At 36.6% G+C, this 21,485-nt stretch overlaps 1 protein-coding gene across 7 annotated transcripts in view; it reads left to right on the top strand.

Moving 5' to 3' along the window:
• Nucleotides 1-21,485, top strand: part of XKR9 (XK related 9) — a 115,969-nt gene that overhangs the window by 5,491 nt on the left and 88,993 nt on the right. For 4 of the 7 annotated variants that reach the window (XM_074206814.1, XM_074206812.1, XM_074206811.1 and 1 more), the window contains 3 exons: nt 323-849; nt 10,386-10,651; nt 16,699-21,362. In XM_074206814.1, the coding sequence (XP_074062915.1) occupies nt 578-849; nt 10,386-10,651; nt 16,699-17,330 (1,170 nt within the window). In that variant the 5' untranslated portion in view covers nt 323-577 and the 3' untranslated portion in view covers nt 17,331-21,362. Of the gene's footprint in view, nt 1-322; nt 850-10,385; nt 10,652-16,698; nt 21,365-21,485 lie in introns of those variants that run through there. The other 3 variants (XR_012472442.1, XM_074206817.1, XM_074206816.1) reach the window with 2 other exon arrangements.

The raw sequence follows: 21,485 nt of genomic DNA, 5'->3' as shown, positions 1-21,485 counted from the left end.
AGTATCTTTTCCAGAAAAACCCCAAATGAGGTCATAGAAAGTTGGACATGACTGAAACAACACAACAAACCTTATACAAGGATCTTTGTGGCTGCATATTAACCTCAAAAACCACATATTGCTATTCTGTATGTTTTATTTATTTTGTTAAATATTTCCCCAATTATTGGTTCAGGCTGTACTGAGGAGTGAAGCAGACATTGATGTCTCTAGACTAGATGAACTGGGATCCCTTTTAGCTCTGGAGCTATGATTCCACAGATGTTTGCATTTTGGTATCATGTTCAAGATTCTTATGAACTTTCCGTTCTTTTCTTTTTAGGTGCAGTCATTTGGGATTAAGGACAGATACCATCTTTATTTTGAAACAGACAATTGAATTCTCCATCTTCACATTTAGTGTCCTAAAATTAGTTCTTTAGAAAAGATAATATTCTCATTACTTTTCTTATGACTTGGGTCAATAAAAGTTAAAATTCAATACTATAGTGAAGAATGCATTAATATTAATTGCCAACATATAAAAATATATATGAAATAATAGGAAGCAGGCAGCCAAGAACTATAGTGTCTCATAATGCGATTTACGAAATGGAATTTTCTGATGTTAGTTCTTGGCAGTCTAATTTATGTGGTTGATTTAATAATAGATATCTGGGTGTCTGTGAATTTTTTTTATAAAGGACAGCATATTTTTGGTATTTTAACTGTGAGCTTTGTGCTCATTGCAGCAGGGGTGGTCCAGTGTTTTAGTTTTATGTGGTACAAAGAAGATTTTCAGAAAACAGGTCAGAAAGGATTGAATTGCAGTCTTCTAATTCATTGCTTTCAGGGAGGAATTTTTACAAGGTAAGTTTAAACTTTTAATAATTAATAAAATCCCCCCCCCCAATCAACCCTATTGAAGTTTTTGGTTCATATCTAACTAATGTAGCCAGACATTCAAATGTGTCCACTCTTTGCATGATAGGTAAAGGTCATTCATTCCATGTGACCAGTGCTTACTTAACCCTGTGGATTATCTACATAATTTTCAAGATTTATTTATAAAACATTTTAATTTATTTTTGGATATAGGTAATTTCTTAGTGTATGAAGTTAAATGTCATTCCTCTTCTGGAGTTTCTTACTGGAATGAAATTATAACATCTTTCACTGCTTTTTGTACTCAGTAAATAAATCACCAATTTGAGGTCAATTTTCTCAACTAAAGCATGGCTTAACTTAATGACTTTTAAGGTATGTTCCAGTCATGACTTATGATATTGGTTACTAAGAATTTTATTCTGTTAAAGATTCAAAACTCAAGATGAGTAGACTGCAGTAGATGATATTTACCAACCTCTCCTGGACTCTATTTCCTCTCTGTTTTTCCTGGCACCACTCTCCTGGTTCTCCAGCTTTAGGCTCTGTCCTAGGTCTTTTTTTCTCACACTATTCTTTTTTCTAGGTTACTTGATTAGCTCCCACAGCTTTAATAATCCTTGCCTTGCAGATGACTTGCATCAAACTTTCTGGTTCTAGACCCTCCTCTGAACTTCACTCCTGGGCCTCCTGCTGCCCATTGGGCATTTCAGTCTGCTTGTCCTGGAGATGTTTCAAACTCATTATATCTCAAAGAAAATTTGTCATATTTTCCCCCAAACCTCTTGAAAGCATCACTACTTCTGTCAAAGATGCCCCTGTTCTTTTAATCTATCAGATTTGTAATCTTTCTGTTGTCCATGACGCTTTCCTCTCTTGCCCCAGAGATGCGTTGCCAAGGCTCTACCACATCTCTTCTATTTCTTCCTTCTGCTACTGTCTTGGTTCAGGCCCTTGGCATAACAAACCAATTGGTTTCTCTTCCTCAAGTCTGTTACTGCTCCAACCCATCCTCCATGAATTATCAGGTTAAGTCAGTGCTAAACCTTATATTAAGTGCAAAAAGACAGTCTATGACCTCAAGGATCTTATACTTCCTAAAGGGGAAATCCATGAATAAAAAGAAGATAAAAGAAGGTTGGGAGGAGGTGCCGGGAGGAGGCATGGTGGAAAGAGAAGCCCTGAGATTCTGGAGCAGAACCCAGAGATGAATGAAGGAGTGAACATGACTGGCCTGGGTACTGTCCTCATGGAGGTTCTGGGAGAAAATGACCAATCAAAGGGAGGGCCTGTGGGCTGGGGTGAGCTTTTGTAAAAGAAGTTCTAATAGTCCAGACTGGAACATGAGGAGGAACGCAGGAGTGACCGTAACTGCCAAAATGATTTTCTTTAAGAGCAGATATAATCAGGTCACTCCCCTATTGACTTCCAGTGACTCCCCGTTTTATTAAGCATATGATATTGATTCCTTAATTCAGCTTTTAAAGACTTTCACTCAGCCTAGTCTTCCAGTGTCGTCATGTCCATTTTCCTTTCCTGCCCTCTACAGTCCAGCCAGACTGTCTTCTCTCTTTTCTTGGTCACTTTCCCCACAAATACAATCTCGACTCTCTGTTGCTCCAAGTAGAAGGGGATGTGATTCTGATACTTATTTCTTGTTCATCACAATCTCATGGCTCTATTAGCAGTTCTAATTGTTCAGAAGTTTTTCCTGCCCCAACCAAGTTTCTCTTTTTCCAGTTTGCATTCATTACTTGAAAAGCTCTTAGTCTAGGACTTCGCATACAGTAGGGGCCTAATTAATGCTTGCTTCCTTATTTCCTTCTTATTTTCCAGGGTCAAACAGAATAAGTTGAATACTTTTGCCATAGCTGTCATGCCCTCCTATTCTTTTGTTCTCTAGTATTCCCACTTTCTTCTACTGATTCTCCTTTAGTTTGGATTCAAGTTCATCACTATCATGGTTACTCTCCTTTGTATGACCACCTGCTTTATTAGTAGCCTTCTTAAACTGTGACATCCAGAACTGAACATATTTAAATGTAATCTGACTAGACATAGTTGAATATAGTATAGTTGATGGACTATACTCCTTTTGTTCTTGGGTTCTGTGCATTTCTTGTTGGAGTATGAGATTACATTGGAAAGCTAAGTGATCCAGTGGATAGATCCCTTGGCCTTAGATTCAGGGGGAGTTCAAATCTGGACTCAGACCCTTGACCTTGGCAACCCTGATTGCCTCACATCCAGGATCATCTCCAGTCTTCCCAATTCCTATCTGGCCACTGAACCTGAATGACTTTGGAGGAGAAAGTGAGGCTGGTGACTTAGCACAGCCCTCCTCACTCAGTTCCAGTTCATGTGCTTGTCATGGCATCACCTCCCTGATGTCATGGTCTTCTTAGAGAATGAAGGACAAACACAAATCACGAGATTACATTAGCATTTTTGATTGCCCTATCTCACTCATGGTTCATATAGAGCAGTTTACTAAAGTTCCCAGGGCTTTTTCAGGCAAATTTCCACCAGTGCATGTTTCTCTGGATTTCTTCCACTCAAGACTTTACATTATTTCCTAGTGAATTTCACTTTATTAGATTCTAGCATGTCCAAATCATTTTATATCCTTCCCTTAGTTTTTAATCCAGTGTGTTGGTATCCTTATTAATTTTAGTGTCTTCCTTCTGTTTATTAATTATTTTCTATTTATCCTGTGCATAGCCTGCTTTGTTCATATTTGTTTGCAGATTGTAGAATTGTAAGCTTCTTGAGGGTGGACCTTTTGCCTTTTGACACTTAACACTGTATCCGGCACAGAGTAGGTGTTTAATAATTTTTTACAGATTGTCCTTTCCAGTTTCATGGCATGGTGCCCATGTATTTTAGGCTAATTTTTCTCTGAAAGGCAACTTTCAGAGAACTTAATTGACCCAGGGGACTAAGGGTCAAGCTGGATCTCCCTCAACTTGTAGTTGGGACCTTTTATACTTAGCAGATATATTTAAAGACTATAAGATTCACCACACTCTCCTCTGCAAACCATAAGGAGATGAATGAATGGAGAATCATCCCTCCAACCAAGATAAGTATTAAGATTGGCCTTGTTAAATAAATAGCTTTTGAAAGTATGACTAACTTTTTTTTGGTTAACAATTGAATGAATTACAAGTGCCTCACTCATTTTATTCAAACATTAAACTTGTTCCAGTGTTCAGACTGTCTTAATAGATTAATGACCTGGATCACCCCTAACACACGTCATATGCATATAAGATAAGCTTGCCATCCATTCCTTTCTCCCAGGCATGATTGTTAGTCAGTCCAGAGTTGAGCACAGGCTGCTGAAGTCCTCACTCCACTGACTCATTAATAATCATTGTAATCTAACTTTTCAACCAAACCTAAATCCATGTCCTCCTCTTGCCTAGCCCACATTTTTCCAATTTACTCAAATGCTTTATCAAACATTTTGTTAATGCCAAAGTTTTTGCTTGGACATTGCACTGATTTGTTGGTTTACTACAATTCCTGATGGCTTGTCATAACCTATTCTCCATGAAATCTTACTTCCTCCCAAGGAAAAAAAACTACTAGGAAGTAGAAAATCAACAACAAATTGAAAAATTTACAAATATAAAAATAGGCCATATATGATACTAAATTTATTATAGCTTGTTTTTAATATGACAGTACACTATTATATACCCTACTTGTCTGTCTCCTTATGAACTGCTTTTTTTCTATGTTTTTAAATGTTTTTGCCAATCCCATTTTTTCTTATTTTTTTTTATCATCCTTACTGCCTTATCCCATAACTTTCCTTTCTACTCCCTCAATAAAATCCCTTCCCTTGCATCAATTGAATATGGAAAAATAAGTAAAAAAAATTAGTGGAGCAAAACTTGTGTTCGGTAGGTAATATGTAAGAAGATATGTCTAATTCCTTACCTATTGACCAACTCCAATTTACCTGAGGTGGGAGACATGCTGCATCATCAGTCTTCTCTGGAGTTGTAATTGATCCTTGCTTTGATCAGAATTCTTAAGACTTTCAAAGTGGTTTTCCTTTATGATGTTGTAATCTATTGTGTAAATCTACTATATAAATATTTCTCCTGGTTCTGCTCATTCCACTCATTTAGGCAAGTCTTTCCAGGTTTCTTGGAATCTGTCCCTTTCATCACATTTTATGGGACATAAATATTCCCTTGTTCAGTCATTCCCTGGCTGGCACCAATTACCAGTTCTTTATTAAAACAAAAAGTACATCTAGAAATACTTTTGTACATGTAGATCTTTTTCTTCTTTCCTTGATCTTTTTGGGGTATAGTCCTATTAGTGCTATTCTTGTGTCAAAAAGCACCCCCAGTTTAGTGACTTGGGCATAGTTCCAAATTTCTTTCCACAGCTTTGGATCAATTTACAGTCCCACCAGTCAGCCAGTCAGTGAACATTTGTTAAAGGCCTACTCTATATTGCTGGGCACTGTGCCAAGCATAGTGATAGAGAAGACAGTCACTGCTTTCAAGGAGTTTGGACTCTTAACAAGGGAGACCACATTCAAAACTATGTACAGACAAACTATTGCCAGCACAAATTGGAAATACAATCAGTAGAGGAAAGGAACTAGCATTAAGAGACTGGGGAAGGCTTTCTATCTAAGGTGGGGGTTTAGCCAAGTTTTGAAGGAGGCTAGGAGGTGGAGATGAGGGGAGAGAGCCTCCTAGGCATGGGAGACAGCCAGTAAAAATGTTTCTAGTTCTAAGATAATGTCTTGAACATGGAGCAACAAGGAGGTCAGTGATGCTGGATTGAAAAGTATTGTGGTAGAGTATAAAGTGGGGAGAAGACAGATTATAAAGAGTTTTAAATAGTAGCAGATTTTATATTTGATCTTGAAAGTAATTTGTAGCTACTGGCGTTTTATTGAGTAGGGGATGTGAGATGATCAGTTATGATGGACTCAGCTCCTCTCAGCAATTCGGTGACCAAGGACAATTCTACAAGACTTGTGATGGAAAATACTATCTGAATCCAGAGGAAAAACTATAAAATCTGAGTGTATATCAAAGGATACTATTTATACTATTTTTACTTTTTAAAATTTGTTTTTTTTTTCTTTTTCTCATTATTTTTCCCCTTTAGTTTTGATTTCTTTCACAACAAGACTGATGTGGAAATACATTAACATGATTGTGATTGTTTAATCTATATCCGATTACATACAGTCAGGGAGAAAGGGGAGGGAAGAGAAGGAGGTAAAAAATGTGGAACTCAAAAATTTAGAAACTGATGAATGTTGAAAATTATCTTTGCATGGAATTGAAAAAATAAAGGAAAATAACATTCAAAAAAAGTTAACTTTGATGGCTGAATTGAAAACAGACTAAACTGGGGAGGAACTATTGCAGGGAGACCAAGCAAAAGGCTATAACAATAATCTAGATATGAGGGGATGATGGGGTAGTGTCCAGGATGGTAGAAAAATCAGAGGAAAGAGGGAGAAGAATATAGAAGAGATATTTTAAAGGTAGAAATGACAGGTCTTGGCAACAGATTGGATATATAGAAGTATGGTAGGGGTAAGAGAGAGTGAGGAGTCAAATATGGCATTTAAGTTGTGAGTCTGTACTAGGAGGATGATAGAAGAGTTTGGAAGAGGGGAGGGTTTTGGGGAAAAGATAATGAGTTAAGTTTTGGACATGTTGAATTTAAGATATCATCTGATTTGAGATATCTAATGATTGGAGTTCAGTAGGCCAGATTAGACTAGGTTAGACTAGATAGGTAGATTTGAAAATCATTTAGTGTAGAAGTAATTTTTTTTAATGGTTTTTGCAAGGCAATGGGGTTAAGTAACTTGTCCAAAGTCACACAGGTTATTATTAGTGTCTGAGGCTAGATTTTGAACTCAAGTCCTCCTGATTCCAGGGCTGGTGCTCTAGCCACTGTGCCACTTAACTGTCCCCATGGAAGTGATAATTGAATTAACAAGAATTAATGAGATCAACAATTGAAAGAATCTAGAAGGAGAAGAGAAGTTGGGCCAGGACAGAGCCTTGTGTGACAACTCTGGTTAATGGGAGTGACATGAATAAAGATACAGCAAAAGAGACTGAGAAAGAGTGTTTTGATAGGTGATAGGAGAACCAGGAGAAAGTGATGTTCCAAAAATCTGGAGAGAAGAGTATTAAGGAGATAATTGGGCTTTAGAGAAGTCAGGGAGGATGAAGATTGATTAAAAAAAAAGCCATTGGATTTGACAATTAAGAGATTCCTTGTAATTTGGAGAGAGCAATTTTAGTTTAATGGTGAGATAAGCCAGATTATAGAGTATTAAGAAGAGAATAAGAGGAAGGGAAGTGGAGGCATTGATTTAAATGTACTTAACAAGAAATTGAGTCAAATAATGTGCCACTTTATTTTTCAGGGGTTCCACTACTTAGGTAGATTTTTCTACCATTTCTTTTAAGCTGTTTATTTTCTTTTTAATTTTTTTCTCCCAAACCTTATAATTTCATTTTTTTCTTGCTTCATTTCTTCTACCCACTCTTGTAGTACTTGTGGAGAAACCATATTATCTCTCTAGGGCTTTTCTTGGAGTTGTTATATTAATCTTTTATTTTGATTTTTTTTTTACCTCTAGGGCTTCTCTTAGTCCATAATATTTTTTTCTTGGGTTTGTGGTTTTCTATTTTATTACCATTTTCAGCTTCAGTTCTTGGATTGGAATTTTCCCTTGGCTTCAATCTCATTCTCCTGGTGGTCCTCTATGGGTTTGGATCTTGGTTGTTTTTCTCCTCTTCTTTGTATGATTCTTAGTTGGGAGTTGATTCTTGTCTCTCTGCTGTGGCCCCAATAAGCCCCAAGTGGGATATATACATATATATATATTATATATATAATATATATATATATATATATATACACACATACGTACACATACATACATATACACACACACACATAAATAATGAGGGTAGGGCTGGGCTCAGTATACCTTCTGTACAGGTATGAGGGCCTGATGTCCCCTGCTTCTTGTTTTCACAGGTCAGAGCATTCTCTTAAAATATTCCTGTTCAGGGTGCCGACTAGTGGCAGGTTTATTTTGAAATATTTGCTCTAGTTTCCTTCCCTTTCTCATTTCCTCTGACTTTCAACTAGTTGCCAGATTGGTTTTTCTGGTATAATCTTCATTCCCTGCCTCCACTGCTTCTCAGTTTACCTGAGTTGGTATTTGTTTTTCTGGTGCTCCTCTTATGCTAGCCTCCATCCTTTTCTGAGCATCTCTTTGTGCAGTTCTATAATGCTCACTTCTGTATTTTTTTGAATTTATTTTTGACTTACCATTCTCAGCTCCTTTTCAGGTATTTGTTGAGGTTTTGGTGAGAGAGTTGGGCTTCTTTATTACCTTTCACATCACCTTGAAAGGTAGAAGTTATTGCCTCTTTTTTGATAACCTTTTCTCTTTTCTAAATGTTCAATAATCCTAATAATGCTTTTTGGAAATTTTTTGGAATTTTAGATCAAATTTACTGTCATTATTTTCAGAATCTATTCTCTTTTCTTTTTAAAAAATTAGGATATCTGTCCTTTGATAACTTAAACATTCTCCATTGTCTTTTAAAGGGCACAGGTGGAGGTTCAGCATTCACACCTCTAGAGTTCTAGTGATTTGAATTCAACTAGGCCTGCGAGGTGCTTTCCTACTCCATACTTATCATATTATCCCCATGAGTTATAGTAATGTTTGTTCTTTGCAGGCCAAAGGTCATTCTTTTTGGCAGAAAAAAAACAAAAATAAGAGATAAACAGGTCTTTTTCTCTCTGTTGTCATGTTATTATCTAATGCTATGAGCACACAGTCTATCCCTTTGATTTTTTTCCTTTTTTTCCTAATGTAACTAAAAAGCATCCTTTTTTGTTGTTCTTAGCTTTCTTCGGCTATGCTTTTTATACCCATCCTTCTTTACTTGTGTTTGCTTTTACCTTCTGTGTATAGGTTTAAAAAAACTAAGGTGGTTTAATGAATTATCTGTGCATTCATATAATTCTCTTCAGATCACCCTTATCTCGAGAGAGTGTGTGTGTGTGTGTGTGTGTGTGTGTGTGTGTGTGTGTGTGTGTGTTTGTGTGCTTTCAGAATTTAATTCTTGAGAATTCCCCATCTTTAAGCTTATTGCTTATTTCTTCTTTAGGATTTTTGTCCAGGAAATCCTACCTTTCCTTCCTCTTAACTCTGAATAATGTGGATGTTAGGTTATATCTGGCTTTTTTTCTCATTTCTCACAGACTCTTGAATATAGTTACTTTCTCTCAAGTTTTCTATCAGGCTAAAATCTAGCCGGTGTTAAAAAGCTGGCAAACTTTTCTGGTCAAAGAAACCAACCACTATTAAGAGAAACAAAGGTAGAGTCTACAGTTTCTTGGTGGTCTGAGACACTGAATAACGGTATTCACAGTTCTTTATAGTTCTCTAAATTTGTGTATAGTGAAAATGAACTTGTTATGGTGTTAATTGGGGCCTTTTTACTAAATTGGATCATTGGGAAAAACATACTTGGAGTTTATTTCTTTTGATGCCATTTTAGGTACAGTAAGGAGTTACTTATAACAGTCAAGAAACAAGCTGTATATCTTATGGTATTATAATAACCCCCCTTTACATAATAGGTTAGGTATCTTTTTTTTTGTAAGGCAATGAGGTTAAGTGGCTTGCCAAAGGCCACACAGCTAGGTAATTATTATGTGTCTGAGGCCGGATTTGAACTCAGGTATTCCTGACTTCAGGGCCGGTGCTCTATCCACTGCACCACCTAGCTGCCCCATTTGTGATATTTTTTAAGTGTGACTTTATCAAACACTAATTTTTTTATTTATTGTAGTCTATCTCCAGTACTCTTTTGATATTTTTTTTTCTGTTATTTCCTTATTATATACTGGTTTTTATATGACATTAGTAAATTTTATGTCTGGTGATGCTAACCCTTAATTACTGGATATCTTTCTTTGTAATTCTTGAAAGCCATGTCAGTTTTTTCTTTGTGAATTTTATCAATATTTTGTTAAGTTGTTTTAAATGTTGCCATGAAGAAGAGGAAGGAGAACTAAGAGAAATGCAGGTAGGGTGACCTCAAACCAGACCTTGATATAGAGAATTGGAATTTAGAGCTGTCTAAAAATGAAACGTGCTACCTTGGGAGGGAGAGAGGTTTCCTACCCCTAGAAAACCATAAGAACATTGGTCAGGGATGTTTTAGATAGTATTCATATTTATTAGTATTTGTACTAGATGAGCTCTTCCAAGTTTGCAGTTATATAATTTTATCTTTTCTGTTGTCATAGTCCTAAAACAAAAAATATGAAACAGTATGTTACCAAAGTTTGCTGAATAAGTATACTCTTAACCCATATTATATTTTTCACCATTGTCATGAATGTTAAGACAAATACTTCATATGTCAGTTATTGATAATGATATAATAATAATAATTATTATAATAATATTTGTGTATTTATAGGTATTGGTTTGCTTTGAGAAAGGGATTCTGTTTGGCTTTCCAGTGCAGCAACTCAGATGACCTCTCTGGTGGGCCTTCCTTGACCCAAGACCCCATGGTTACCACTCCCAGTAAAGAGGAACTAGCTGATCCACATCAAACAGTGATAAATGAAGTGGCTGACTTGAGTATGCTCAGACTGTTTGAAATATACCTGGAGGCCTCTCCACAGCTGATGATCCAGCTCTATGACCTGATGGAGTCTGATCAAGTCGGCTTCAGTCAGGGTAAGTCTTGCAGGACACCCATTACAGAACTCCCTGACTGCAGAAAGTATTTTTTTTTTTTTGCAAAGCAATGAGGGATAAGTGAGTTGCCCAAGGTCACACAATTAGGTAATTATTAGGTGTCTGAGGTAGGATTTGAACCTCCTGACTCCAGGGCCAGTGCTCTATCTGCCGCGTCCCCTAGCTTCCCCTCTCTGTCATATTTGAACAAATTTCTAAAATATGTGATTTTAAAGAAATATAGTTAAAAATAACTATATTAGGGGCACTGGAAACAGCATAAATGAAGGCACTGGAAGGTCCAGTGGACAAAGTGCTGCCCTGGGAATGAGGAAGACCCAGTTTGAATCCTGCCTCAGACACAGGTTCTGTGATTCCAGGCAAGTCAAAGCTTGTGGCAAATCTTAGAGCACTGTGTAAATGCTAGCTATTCTTATTAACTAATGTTTGTGAATCAAATTGTATTCTACAAATGTCTTTGATGAGGAGCATCATCTGTGGGGAGGCAAGAAGCATGTTTTCCAAATGTGTTTTAGTACTTGGTTTCCTTACGTTCCAACTGGGACTATTAGTAACATAATGAAGAGGAGTTACCTGATATCTACTCCTTCCCCATGGGGCTTTGTATTGATGGACCTAAGACTGTACTGTTTTGCATCCAGTTTTTCAGGGTTTGAAAATCTAGAATTTACAGGTTATGTCATGGGTACTTAACTTGAAGTTAATGTGCTTATTTTAACACTATTTTTTATAAGTGCATTTTAATATAGTTTCCTTTGCAATCCCATGTAGTTTATTTTACACATTTAAAATCATTATTCTGAGAAGAGATCCATAGACTTCAGCAAACTGCAAAAGAGTCCGAAATACTAAAAAGGGCAGGCAAGAAATCTTGGAATAGATGAAAGTTCATGGATGTTTCTGAGTGTTCCACAGTATCTGGATCAACCTTTATTTAATTACAAGGAATCCAGTGATTCTTCTGGGTTGTATTTTCATTAATTCAGCAAACATTTATTAAGTGTTTACTTGGTCTGAGGCCTTTTTTTTTTTTTTTTTTTTTTTTTTTTAGGTTTTTGCAAGGTAATGGGGTTAAGTGGCTTGCCCAAGGCTACATGGCTAGGTAATTATTAAGTGTCTGAGACTGGATTTGAACTCAGGACCTCCTGACTTCAGGGTCTGTGCTCTATCCACTGTGACACCTAGCCACCCCATCTGAGGCATTTTGCTTGTTTTGGGGTGTCATAATACAGAAGTGAAACATTTCCTCAATTAAACTTCCAATAAGTTTACTTTCTTCTGGGAGGTATAAGGTATATGTAGATATTAGTAATAATGGTGGTAGCTAGAATTTATATATAGCACTTTAAGGTTTATAAAATGCTTTACACATGTTATCTCATTTGGACCATAATAATACAAGGATAGTTGAGGAGCTAGTGCTAACACTTGAGAAAATCATGAAATTTCCTTTTTGTTTTGTGTATTCAACTCATACCCACCATGTACCTCTCCACTGATAGAGTGACAATGACTTTTATTATTTTTTTTTTGGCAAGACTATGGGGTTAAGTGACTTGCCCAAAGTCACACAGCTAGGTAATTATTAAATGTCTGAGGTTGGATTTGAATTCAAATTCTTCTAACTCCAGGGCTAGTGCTCTATCTGCTGTGTCACCTAGCTGCTCCAGTAGGCATTTTTAATCATCTTTTTTCCTGTGAGAGTAGTTAGATCAAACTTTTTTGAGTGGTTATAAATCTATTTAAAGAGGCTTTGTGATTTTTCAGTGCTTGCTATAACTAGAACAAGGTCATATACACCTAGAAGCATCTGGAAGGTCTTAAGAAAGGCCTTTTCAACTTGAATTCTGAAATGGATCTTCTTTTGACAGATAAATCTTTTTCAGTTTTGTAGCCCACCTAGCATTAATGATCAGAGTTATGTAAAACTTATTTCCTCTGTTGTTCTTTCAAGGAATATTACATCATTTTAATTATGCATAGGAGATACTTTATAAGAAGAGAACCTTTAAGATGGCTAAAAGTTTTTTAAGATTGAAAAAATAAATAACACATAGGTCTTTAATCTCTACATCTTTTAGTCAGTAAAGTGGTTTACTGTGGAATATTGCTTATAAAAGTTACCTTTTCCCTTTTAATTTCCTTATAAAGAATGTCCCCCATGCATATATAGTCTCATAAAATGTAGTATATATGGGAAGGAATTATAGGTTAATAACTAATATCTCTTGTCACATTTATGACTTTGATAGTCATAAAATCTGAGAATTTTCCACTCTTTTGGCATTTTCTACTCTATTAGAAACTTCCAACATAGGTCTTCTTTGGGTATATTTGACTTAAGCTTTTCCCATCTTTGTTCTTTTTTTTTTTTTTTTTTAGATTTTTGCAAGGCAAATGAGGTTAAGTGGCTTACCCCAAGGCCACACAGCTAGGTAATTATTAAGTGAGACAGAATTTGAACCCAGGTATTCCTGACTCCAGGGCCGGTGCTTTATCCACTGTGCCACCTAGCCACCCCTATCTTTGTTCTTTTAATGCCATTTTTGTCCCCTTTATAAGCACTTTTTGGTACTATGATGTTAAAAGTTAAATGGCTACACTGCTTTGATATTTTAGAGAGTTTATTGAAAATGAGTTCATTTGCAAATCTTTTCCATCTTTCTTTTTTTTTGTCCTTTCTAATTTCATCCTCAGATATCTGAAAAATGGATTTGTATAATTGAATTTTTTTTTTTTTTGCAAGGTAATGGGGTTAAGTGGCTTGCCCAAGGCCACACAGCTAGGTGATTATTAAGTGTCTGAGACCGGATTTGAACTCAGGTACTCCTGACTCCAGGGCCGGTGCTCTATCCATTGTGCCACCTAGCTGCCCCCAATTGAATTTTTCTTTAAGCTGTTTTTACCCTTCCCTATTTTTCTGTTTTATGAGGTGATAACACTGTCCCCTGGAAGTTTTTATTTTATCGCTCCTTTTTAATTGATTTCAGCTGTTTATATTGAGGCCATTTCTTACCCTATATTAAGATTGAATCCTACCTTGTGACAATGAAAAGCAAGCAAAAACATTTTATATAGACACATTGACTGATAGTATATACAATATTCTTTCTTAGTAGTCTCTGCCATGAGGAAAGAGATTTGTTATATTATTTTATTTCAAGATCTTCATTTCCCCCTCAAGTCCCCAATAATCAGAGTTCCACTATGTTCTGATGATCCTTTCATTAACATTGGTAGAGTTATTGTATATAATATTTTCTTGGTACTGCTTATTTCATAGCATCAGTTCATATAAACCTTTACATATTTCTAGGAATTACTCATAATTATAATTTCTGATTGTCCAATAATATTTAATTTCAATCATGTACATTTAAAACCATCCATTCCCCAATTGATTCCAATTATTTGCTATCACAAGGAATACAGAATATATAGAATATTGAAACATTTTTTCTGTTTCTAGTTTTTTTTAGTGTGTTTTCATTAGTGAAATCACTGGGTTAAAGGATATAGACCCTTTAGTCACTTTTCTTGTAAAATTACAAATTGAAATCCAGAATAATCAGATCATTCCATAGCTCTACTAGCTTTGTGTACATCTTCTCATGACATTAAGGCATGAGTGCCCTTCTTACTTCTTCTTTGACAATCTGCATGAAGAACATGTTTCTTACTATTATTGATTTATAACATTTTTTTCATATGATGGTTTATACTTTACAAATCTTTTGAAAACTTATTTTCTTTGAATATTTATCTATTAGGGAATTTTTTTGAGATTTTACAAATGCCTTTATAGACTAAACCAGTTTTGTTCTTAGGTATCATGTTTCTGCTTGACAAAGAAATAGAAAATGGGGAGATATTGAAGGTTTTTGACTTGAAAACAGTTCTCTAGGTCATGCAGATGGAGGTTTGAAGGCTATGATAGAGAAATGGAAATTATAGATGAAAATAGTGAAATTTGGTGATTATCCCTTCCATACCTAGCTAGAATACCTCAGAAAACAGACTGTTGTTGAGATTGTACTTAAAACCAATCCAGTATATTCAAACCTGCTGAGGCTTATCCTCTATTAACATAATCTTCAAGAACCTAGGTTCTTCTCCACTCAGTGATGAAGCATTAGAATAAGACTTGTGAAAGAACAAATTAGGAAAGAACTCGAAGAATAATGCAGAGGTCCTAATATTTACAGTTTTGTCAATTAAAAAAATCTTGATTCATTTCATTTCAGTTCACTTTAACATTTATTTAGCATTGATGTATAAGATAGTATGTTAGGTGAAAAGGGGGTACACAGATTGTAGTATACACTATATTTCAAGAAATTTGCAGTGTTATGTGCCCAAATAACTTGAATTTAGGAGGGAATGTGTTAAGTACAAAAGAGGGATCCATGCAAAGTGCCATTAGATGTTTGAAGTAGAAGAGATCACTTTTAGCTTAGTGAGTAGAGTGTCAGGGAAGTCTGCATGGAGGGCATTTCTTTGAAGTAAGGGAGGGATTTCAACATGCAAAAAATTGGGAGAGGGCATTCAAGTGATGTTTTGTTCTTTGTTAAGAAGGCCATGACATAGAGGAGGTGATGTTATGACAAGCATGTGAATTGAATTTGAATGAGGGAGTGCTGTGCTAAGTCACCAAGTCTCACTTTCTCCTCAGAACTATCTGGGTCCAGTGGTCAACTGGAGATAGCCCTGAATGTGAGACAATCAGAGTTAAGTCACTAGCCCAAAGTCACATAGTAAATGTCTGAAACTGGATTTGAACTCAGGTCCTCCTGACTTCAGAGCCTATACTCTATCTGCTGTGCCATCTAGCTACCCCTACATTGATACAAAAGAATCAAAGTAGTTCCTCAGGACAGTGAATGGAAAGACATGAATATGAATTGTACACAGTGAGAGAGAATGAAGGAGTTTCAATCCCCCCACTGATGAAATTATGGGTCCATTGAATGTCAGAGGTGAGAAAATGGGGCAGCTAGGTGGCGCAGTGGATAGAGCACTGGCCCTGGAGTCAGGAGTATCTGGGTTCAAATCCGGTCTCAGATACTTAATAATTATGTAGCTGTGTGGCCTTTGGCAAGCCACTTAGCCCCATTTTCCTTGCAAAAAACCTAAAAAAAAAAGGTGAGAAAATGAGGGGAATGAATGTGAGAGGGAGTGTCAAGGAAGAACTCAAAACTCTAGCAACTGGATGGACATGTGGGGGAGGAAACAATCAAAAATTATATTGAGGTTAAAGATTGTATGGAAATCAGGGGTTCTTTACCTGGGGTCCATGAACTTGTTTTTAAAATATTTTGATAGCTTCCTTAGTATTTCTATGTATTTGTTTTATGGGGTTTTTATATGACTATAAGAAGGAGAGTTGTAGGTTTGACATCTGCCATAGGGGTCCATGGCACCCAAAAGAGCCCTTTGTTTAGATGACTATGTTCAGGAAAATCATATATAATGAAAATCAGTGGAATCTGGATAAGTGATGACAAGTATTATGCTGCCTAATTTATTTATTTATTTACCCACTCATTTATCTATCTATCTATCTATCTATCTATCTATTTATTTATTTGTGGTAATGAAATGGTAACAGCTTAGAAATACTGAATATTTCAAGAAGAAGCCATACAATTCAGCTATGTCCATGTAGCTTACAAGGGAAGGGGATATGCATTTTATTAACTCTTTACTTTGAGCCAGGCACTGGGATAAAGTAGATGATATTATTATTATTATACCCATTTTACAGTGGAATAAGCTTGTCCAGGGTCATACAGCTAGTAAGTTCCTGAAGTCAGTTTTGAATTTAGATCTTCCTGACTCCAGGATACTACCTCAAGGATCATGAGATGCTTGTGAACAAGAACTGTATCTACCTTTTTTATTCTTGTATGCTTTGCAGTGTTCAGCCTAGTGTCTTGTGCATAGGAGGCACTCAATATGACATTTGTTGAATGAATGAACATTATAACACTTCCATGATAAGAATTTGTTTTGTTTTTATTTTTTAGTTGCTGCTATTGTGATCTCTTGCTGTGCCATTTCCTGGTCAACGGTTGATTACCACATTGCCTTAAGGAAATCTTTACCTGATAAAAAACTCCTCAGTGGACTATGTCCCAGATTGATGTACCTCTTCTATAAGCTACTTACATTTGTATCTTGGATACTCAGTGCTTCTCTTTTAACTCTGCTAAATATTCATTTGAGCTTAATTCTGCTATTTATCCTTTGGTTGTCAGGCATAGCATGGGCTTGTAAACAGCAAACTACATTTTGTGCCACCAAATGTATGGAAATTTTATACAGAGTAGTTGTTGGATTCATTCTGATATTTACATTTTTTAATGTTAAGGGAGAAAATACAAAATTCCCTATGTCTGCTTATTATTTCATGAGGGTTCTGGCCACAGTGGGGAGCTTGGTTGTGTTTTGGTTCTGCACATCACCTAATGAAAATCAAAATTTCTTCAGAGTTATCACCATCATCATAATTGTGACTCTTCTGCTTGGAATTCTTTTCCTTATTGTTTATTACACTTCATTTCACCCCAGCAAAAGTGAAGAAAAGAAAATATTTGATGAAATAGATGGAACGACTCCACCAAGAGCCTGTAGAATAAGACATTTCCTAATGCAGTAATTTCAGTTATCCATTTCTGGGATATATTTGAATCATTAGTATTTCAGGGTTTTCCAGAGTTCTCAGTGAGGAGAATTATCCATGCTTTGTTTCACTTTGAGAGTTATGAGGAAGGGCTTATTGCCGAAAAGTGTGTTGGAAGCAACTTAATTGTTTTTCCTAGGACCTTTAAAGACCTACCCTCTTAATCAACCCTGTTAGTCTTGTCCTGGAAGAACTTTCCAACAGAAGTGTTTACAGAAACTGGCACATTATCTTTTGAATTGTTTACTATATGAGTTTGCGTTTCAGAGTAAGTGAAGTTAAAAAATGTGAGTAATGAAAATACGTGTATTTTTATAATTATATGTAACAAATAAAATTCCATTACATTTTCTGAGCACACAAACTACTGGGAATTTTGAGCACTTTGGTTGTGGTCAGTTGTTTCAGTTGTGTCTAATTCTTTGAGACCTCATTTCTTGGCAAAGATACTGGAGTGGTTTGCTATTTTTTCTCCAGTTCATTTTATTGATGAGGAAACTGAGGCAAAGTAGGGTTAAGTGACTTCTCCAGGGTCACACAGCTAGTATCTGAGATCCCATTTATGCCCAGGTCTTCTTGACTCTAGACCCAGCTCTCTATCCACTGAGCTACCTAGCTAAGCACTTTGAGTATTCACTTTTGCAGACTACTGAGAGCCCATTTATTGTGGAAATTGAATCAGTTCAACAAACTCTCATTAAATGCCTATTATGTGGTCCATGCATGACACAGTATGCTCTCCTCCAGGAATGTACAATTGTAGTACAAGGAGACACTCCTGCTAGTGGTTCTTGGTTTTTGTCCTTTGTTATGCAAAACGACAAAAATGACATGACTATGTTGGAGACAAGTTACAGTGTGTCTGACTGTGGCTGATCAGACCAATTAGAGCTCATAATGTTCTGTCACAATTTGTACACAAATAATGAACTCCTGGGGTGGTTAATCTAAGGTACATCATGTTTCCTTTGAACTGCTTCAATTCTGCCTTCCTCCATAGAGTGCAGCCCTCACTGACGAGGGCATGCCATGCTGGGTGGTCCTGTGCCAGGGTCTCCCAAGCTGTACAATCACTTATAAAGTTCTACAATGAGACATGCAGGATGTCTTAGTATTGCTTCTTTGGTCATGACCCCCTTTTGAGCTCTTGCCCTATGTGAGTTCTCCATAAAATGTTTTTTTTTTTGGCAAGTGTATGTCTGACATTCTAACAGTGTGTCCAGCCTATTGTAGTTGCACTCTCGGCAGTAATATTGGAATGCTAGGCAGTTTAGCTTGAGAAAGGAACTCAGGGTCCGGTATCTGCTCCTGCCAGGTGATCTTCAGAATCTTCCTAATTTAAATGGAAACAATTCAATTTCCTGACTTGGTGTTGGTAGACTGTCCTGGTTTCACAGGCATATAGCCATGAGGCCAGCACAATGTCTCTGTAGACCTTCAGTTTGGTGGTCAGTCTAATCTCTCTTCTCTCCCATACTTTCTTTCGGAGACTCCCAATTGCTACTGAGCTAGCAATGAGATTGTCGACCTCATTGTCAATGTAAGTGAACTTGTCTACAGTACTCAAAACTCATCAATTTGCTGTAATCAATGGTTCCACATATGGATGGTATGATGCTGGCTAATGGAGCACCTGTGTTTTCTTGGTGTTAATTGTTAGACCAAAATGAGCACAAGTGGCAAAGAATTCATCCATACTTTGTTGCATCTCAGCTTCAAAGACTATTGAGTACACAATCATCTGCAAACAGAAGATCATGCATTTCTCTTGGGTCTTGGCTTGTAGCTTTTTCAAGTTGAAAAATTTGCCAACAGTGCTGAAGCTGACCTTGAGGCCATGTTCATCCTCAGTGAAGGTGTTGATAACATGGTGAAAACATCATGCTGAAAAGTGTGAGAGCAAGGCCACATCCTTGTTTTACTCCATTGGGGACCTGGAAATCTTGAAAGTATAGTCCACTATCCAGAACCCAGGCAAGCATGCTGTCATGAGATTGATGTATGATATTCATGAACTTCTCTGGGCAACCAAATTTTGACAATTTTCCATAAACTCTCATGACTGATGGTATCAAAGGCCTTGGTCAGATCCACAAATGTTGTATAAAGACCTCTGTTTTGTTCTGACATTTTTCTTGGAGTTGTTGGGCAGCAAACACCATATTGACTGTTCCTCTACCCCTTCTGAAGCCACACTGCCTCTCAGGAAGGTGACCAACTTCCAGATGAAGGATCAGCCTATTGTGAATGACTCTGGCAAGAATCTTACCATCATTGTCTAAAAGAGAAATACCCCATGATTGTCACAGGCCAATCTATTCCCTTTACCTTTATAGAGATGGACAATGGAGCCATCTTTAATTCCTGGGGGATAATTATCCATCTCCAGAGAAGGAACTAATGGAGTCTGAATGCAGATTGAAGAAAACATTGTTTTATATTATTTGAGCATTTTTTAATCTGTATTTTCTTTTACAACATGACTAATAAGAATATTTTACATGACTGCACATGCATACCCTATATATCACATTACCTTCTTGATGAGGAGATATGGGAGTAAGGGAGAGAATTTGGAATTCAACATTTTAAAAAATGAAGGTTAAAATTGTTTTTTATATGTTACTGGGAAAATAAATGTTTTAAAAAGAAAGATTGATTGCAATAGGTAGCAATGTTGACAGAGGAGGGAACGAACACTTATTAAGCTCCTGCTATGGTCTAAGCTCTGTGAAAAGAGTTGAGGACACAAAGAAATGCAAAAGATATTACCTGCTCTCAAAGAATTCTCACTCTGGGGCTGGAGACAATATGCAAAAAGGTATATTCAAACAAACTATACTCAGCATACACTGGAAATAGTTGAGAGAGAAAAGATAACTAGAATGAAGAGGAATTGGAGAACAGAAGATGTAATATTAACTGAGACTTGAAGCCTAGGAAGTCAGGGGGCAGCTAGTGAGAAATATCCTCTCTAGTAGGGAGAAGTTTTGTTTAAGGAAAAGTCAGGAAGCCAGTGTTACTGGATCAAAGGGAATGTGGGAAGGTTGGGATAGGAAAGTATCAGCTATAAGAAGATGGGAAAGATGAGAGACAGGTTATGAAGGACTTTGAATATCAAGGAAAGGATTTCATATCTGATCTTGGTGGTAATAAGTAACCGCTGAAAGAGAGAGACTAGGCACATGTTTAAGGGATACTTAAAATAGTACAGGCTAGAAAAATTAAGACGTGAATAGGGTAGGGGCCTTGAGAGTGGGGGAGGTGTGGATGGATTATAGAGATGTTTTAAAATTGATAGGACATGACCATTCATTGGCCTGGGGGAATGTAGGAGAAATAATGGGCAATAAATAACTGGAATGTTTGGAACCTTGGAAAGATTATGCCATTAACCAAAAAATTGGAGAAGTTGGGAAGGGCAGGTTTTTTGGGAGGAAGATATTGCGCATATTAAATTTGAGGTGCCAGTGGGATAATCAGACTCTCCTCCATTAAGCATTCTAGACAAATCACAGAAATTCTTTGGACCTCATTTTCATCATCTGTGAAATGGGGATGTTGGATTAGATTGCCTACTAATTCTATTACTCTATGACTTCAAAGAGATTTTTCAGATCTAATAATTTATAAGTCTATGACATCCAAGACTAAGGGCAACATATATAGATTTAGGAGGAATTTTGCATAGAGTGTTAAATTACAGAAGTGAGATTAATGGGGAGAGAGTATAGAAATAAGAACTTTGAGGGATATTCATGCTTATGTGATGGACTGAAGATGAACAATGGAAGGAGACCAAGGAGCAACCAAGACAAGTGAGAATTGGAAGATGAGAGCATCAGCAAAGAAGGTGTCACCTCCTCTTTGCTGTGGATAGGTCAAAAAGGATGAGACAAAGAAAAGATCTATTTTCAGGAAAAGTTATAAATAAGGATAACTGTACCCATTTGCTTATTAGGCAACAGACAAACTGATAACTCTGTACCTGTTTGTGTATTTGTCCTTGAAAGTCGTGTTTTTTGTTGAGAGGACCAGGGTATGGGGGGGGGGGCGATAAACAGGGTTGGGAAGAGTTAGGAAGTTCTGAAACTCAGGTTTTCAGATTTTTCTAGGTTGAAATTTTGTCAA

This window comes from Macrotis lagotis, chromosome X (genome assembly GCF_037893015.1).
Source record: "Macrotis lagotis isolate mMagLag1 chromosome X, bilby.v1.9.chrom.fasta, whole genome shotgun sequence".
NCBI classification, from domain to species: domain Eukaryota; kingdom Metazoa; phylum Chordata; class Mammalia; order Peramelemorphia; family Peramelidae; genus Macrotis; species Macrotis lagotis.
The sequence above is the reverse complement of the archived record's forward strand: the minus strand, read 5'-3'. Positions and strand labels throughout refer to the sequence as shown.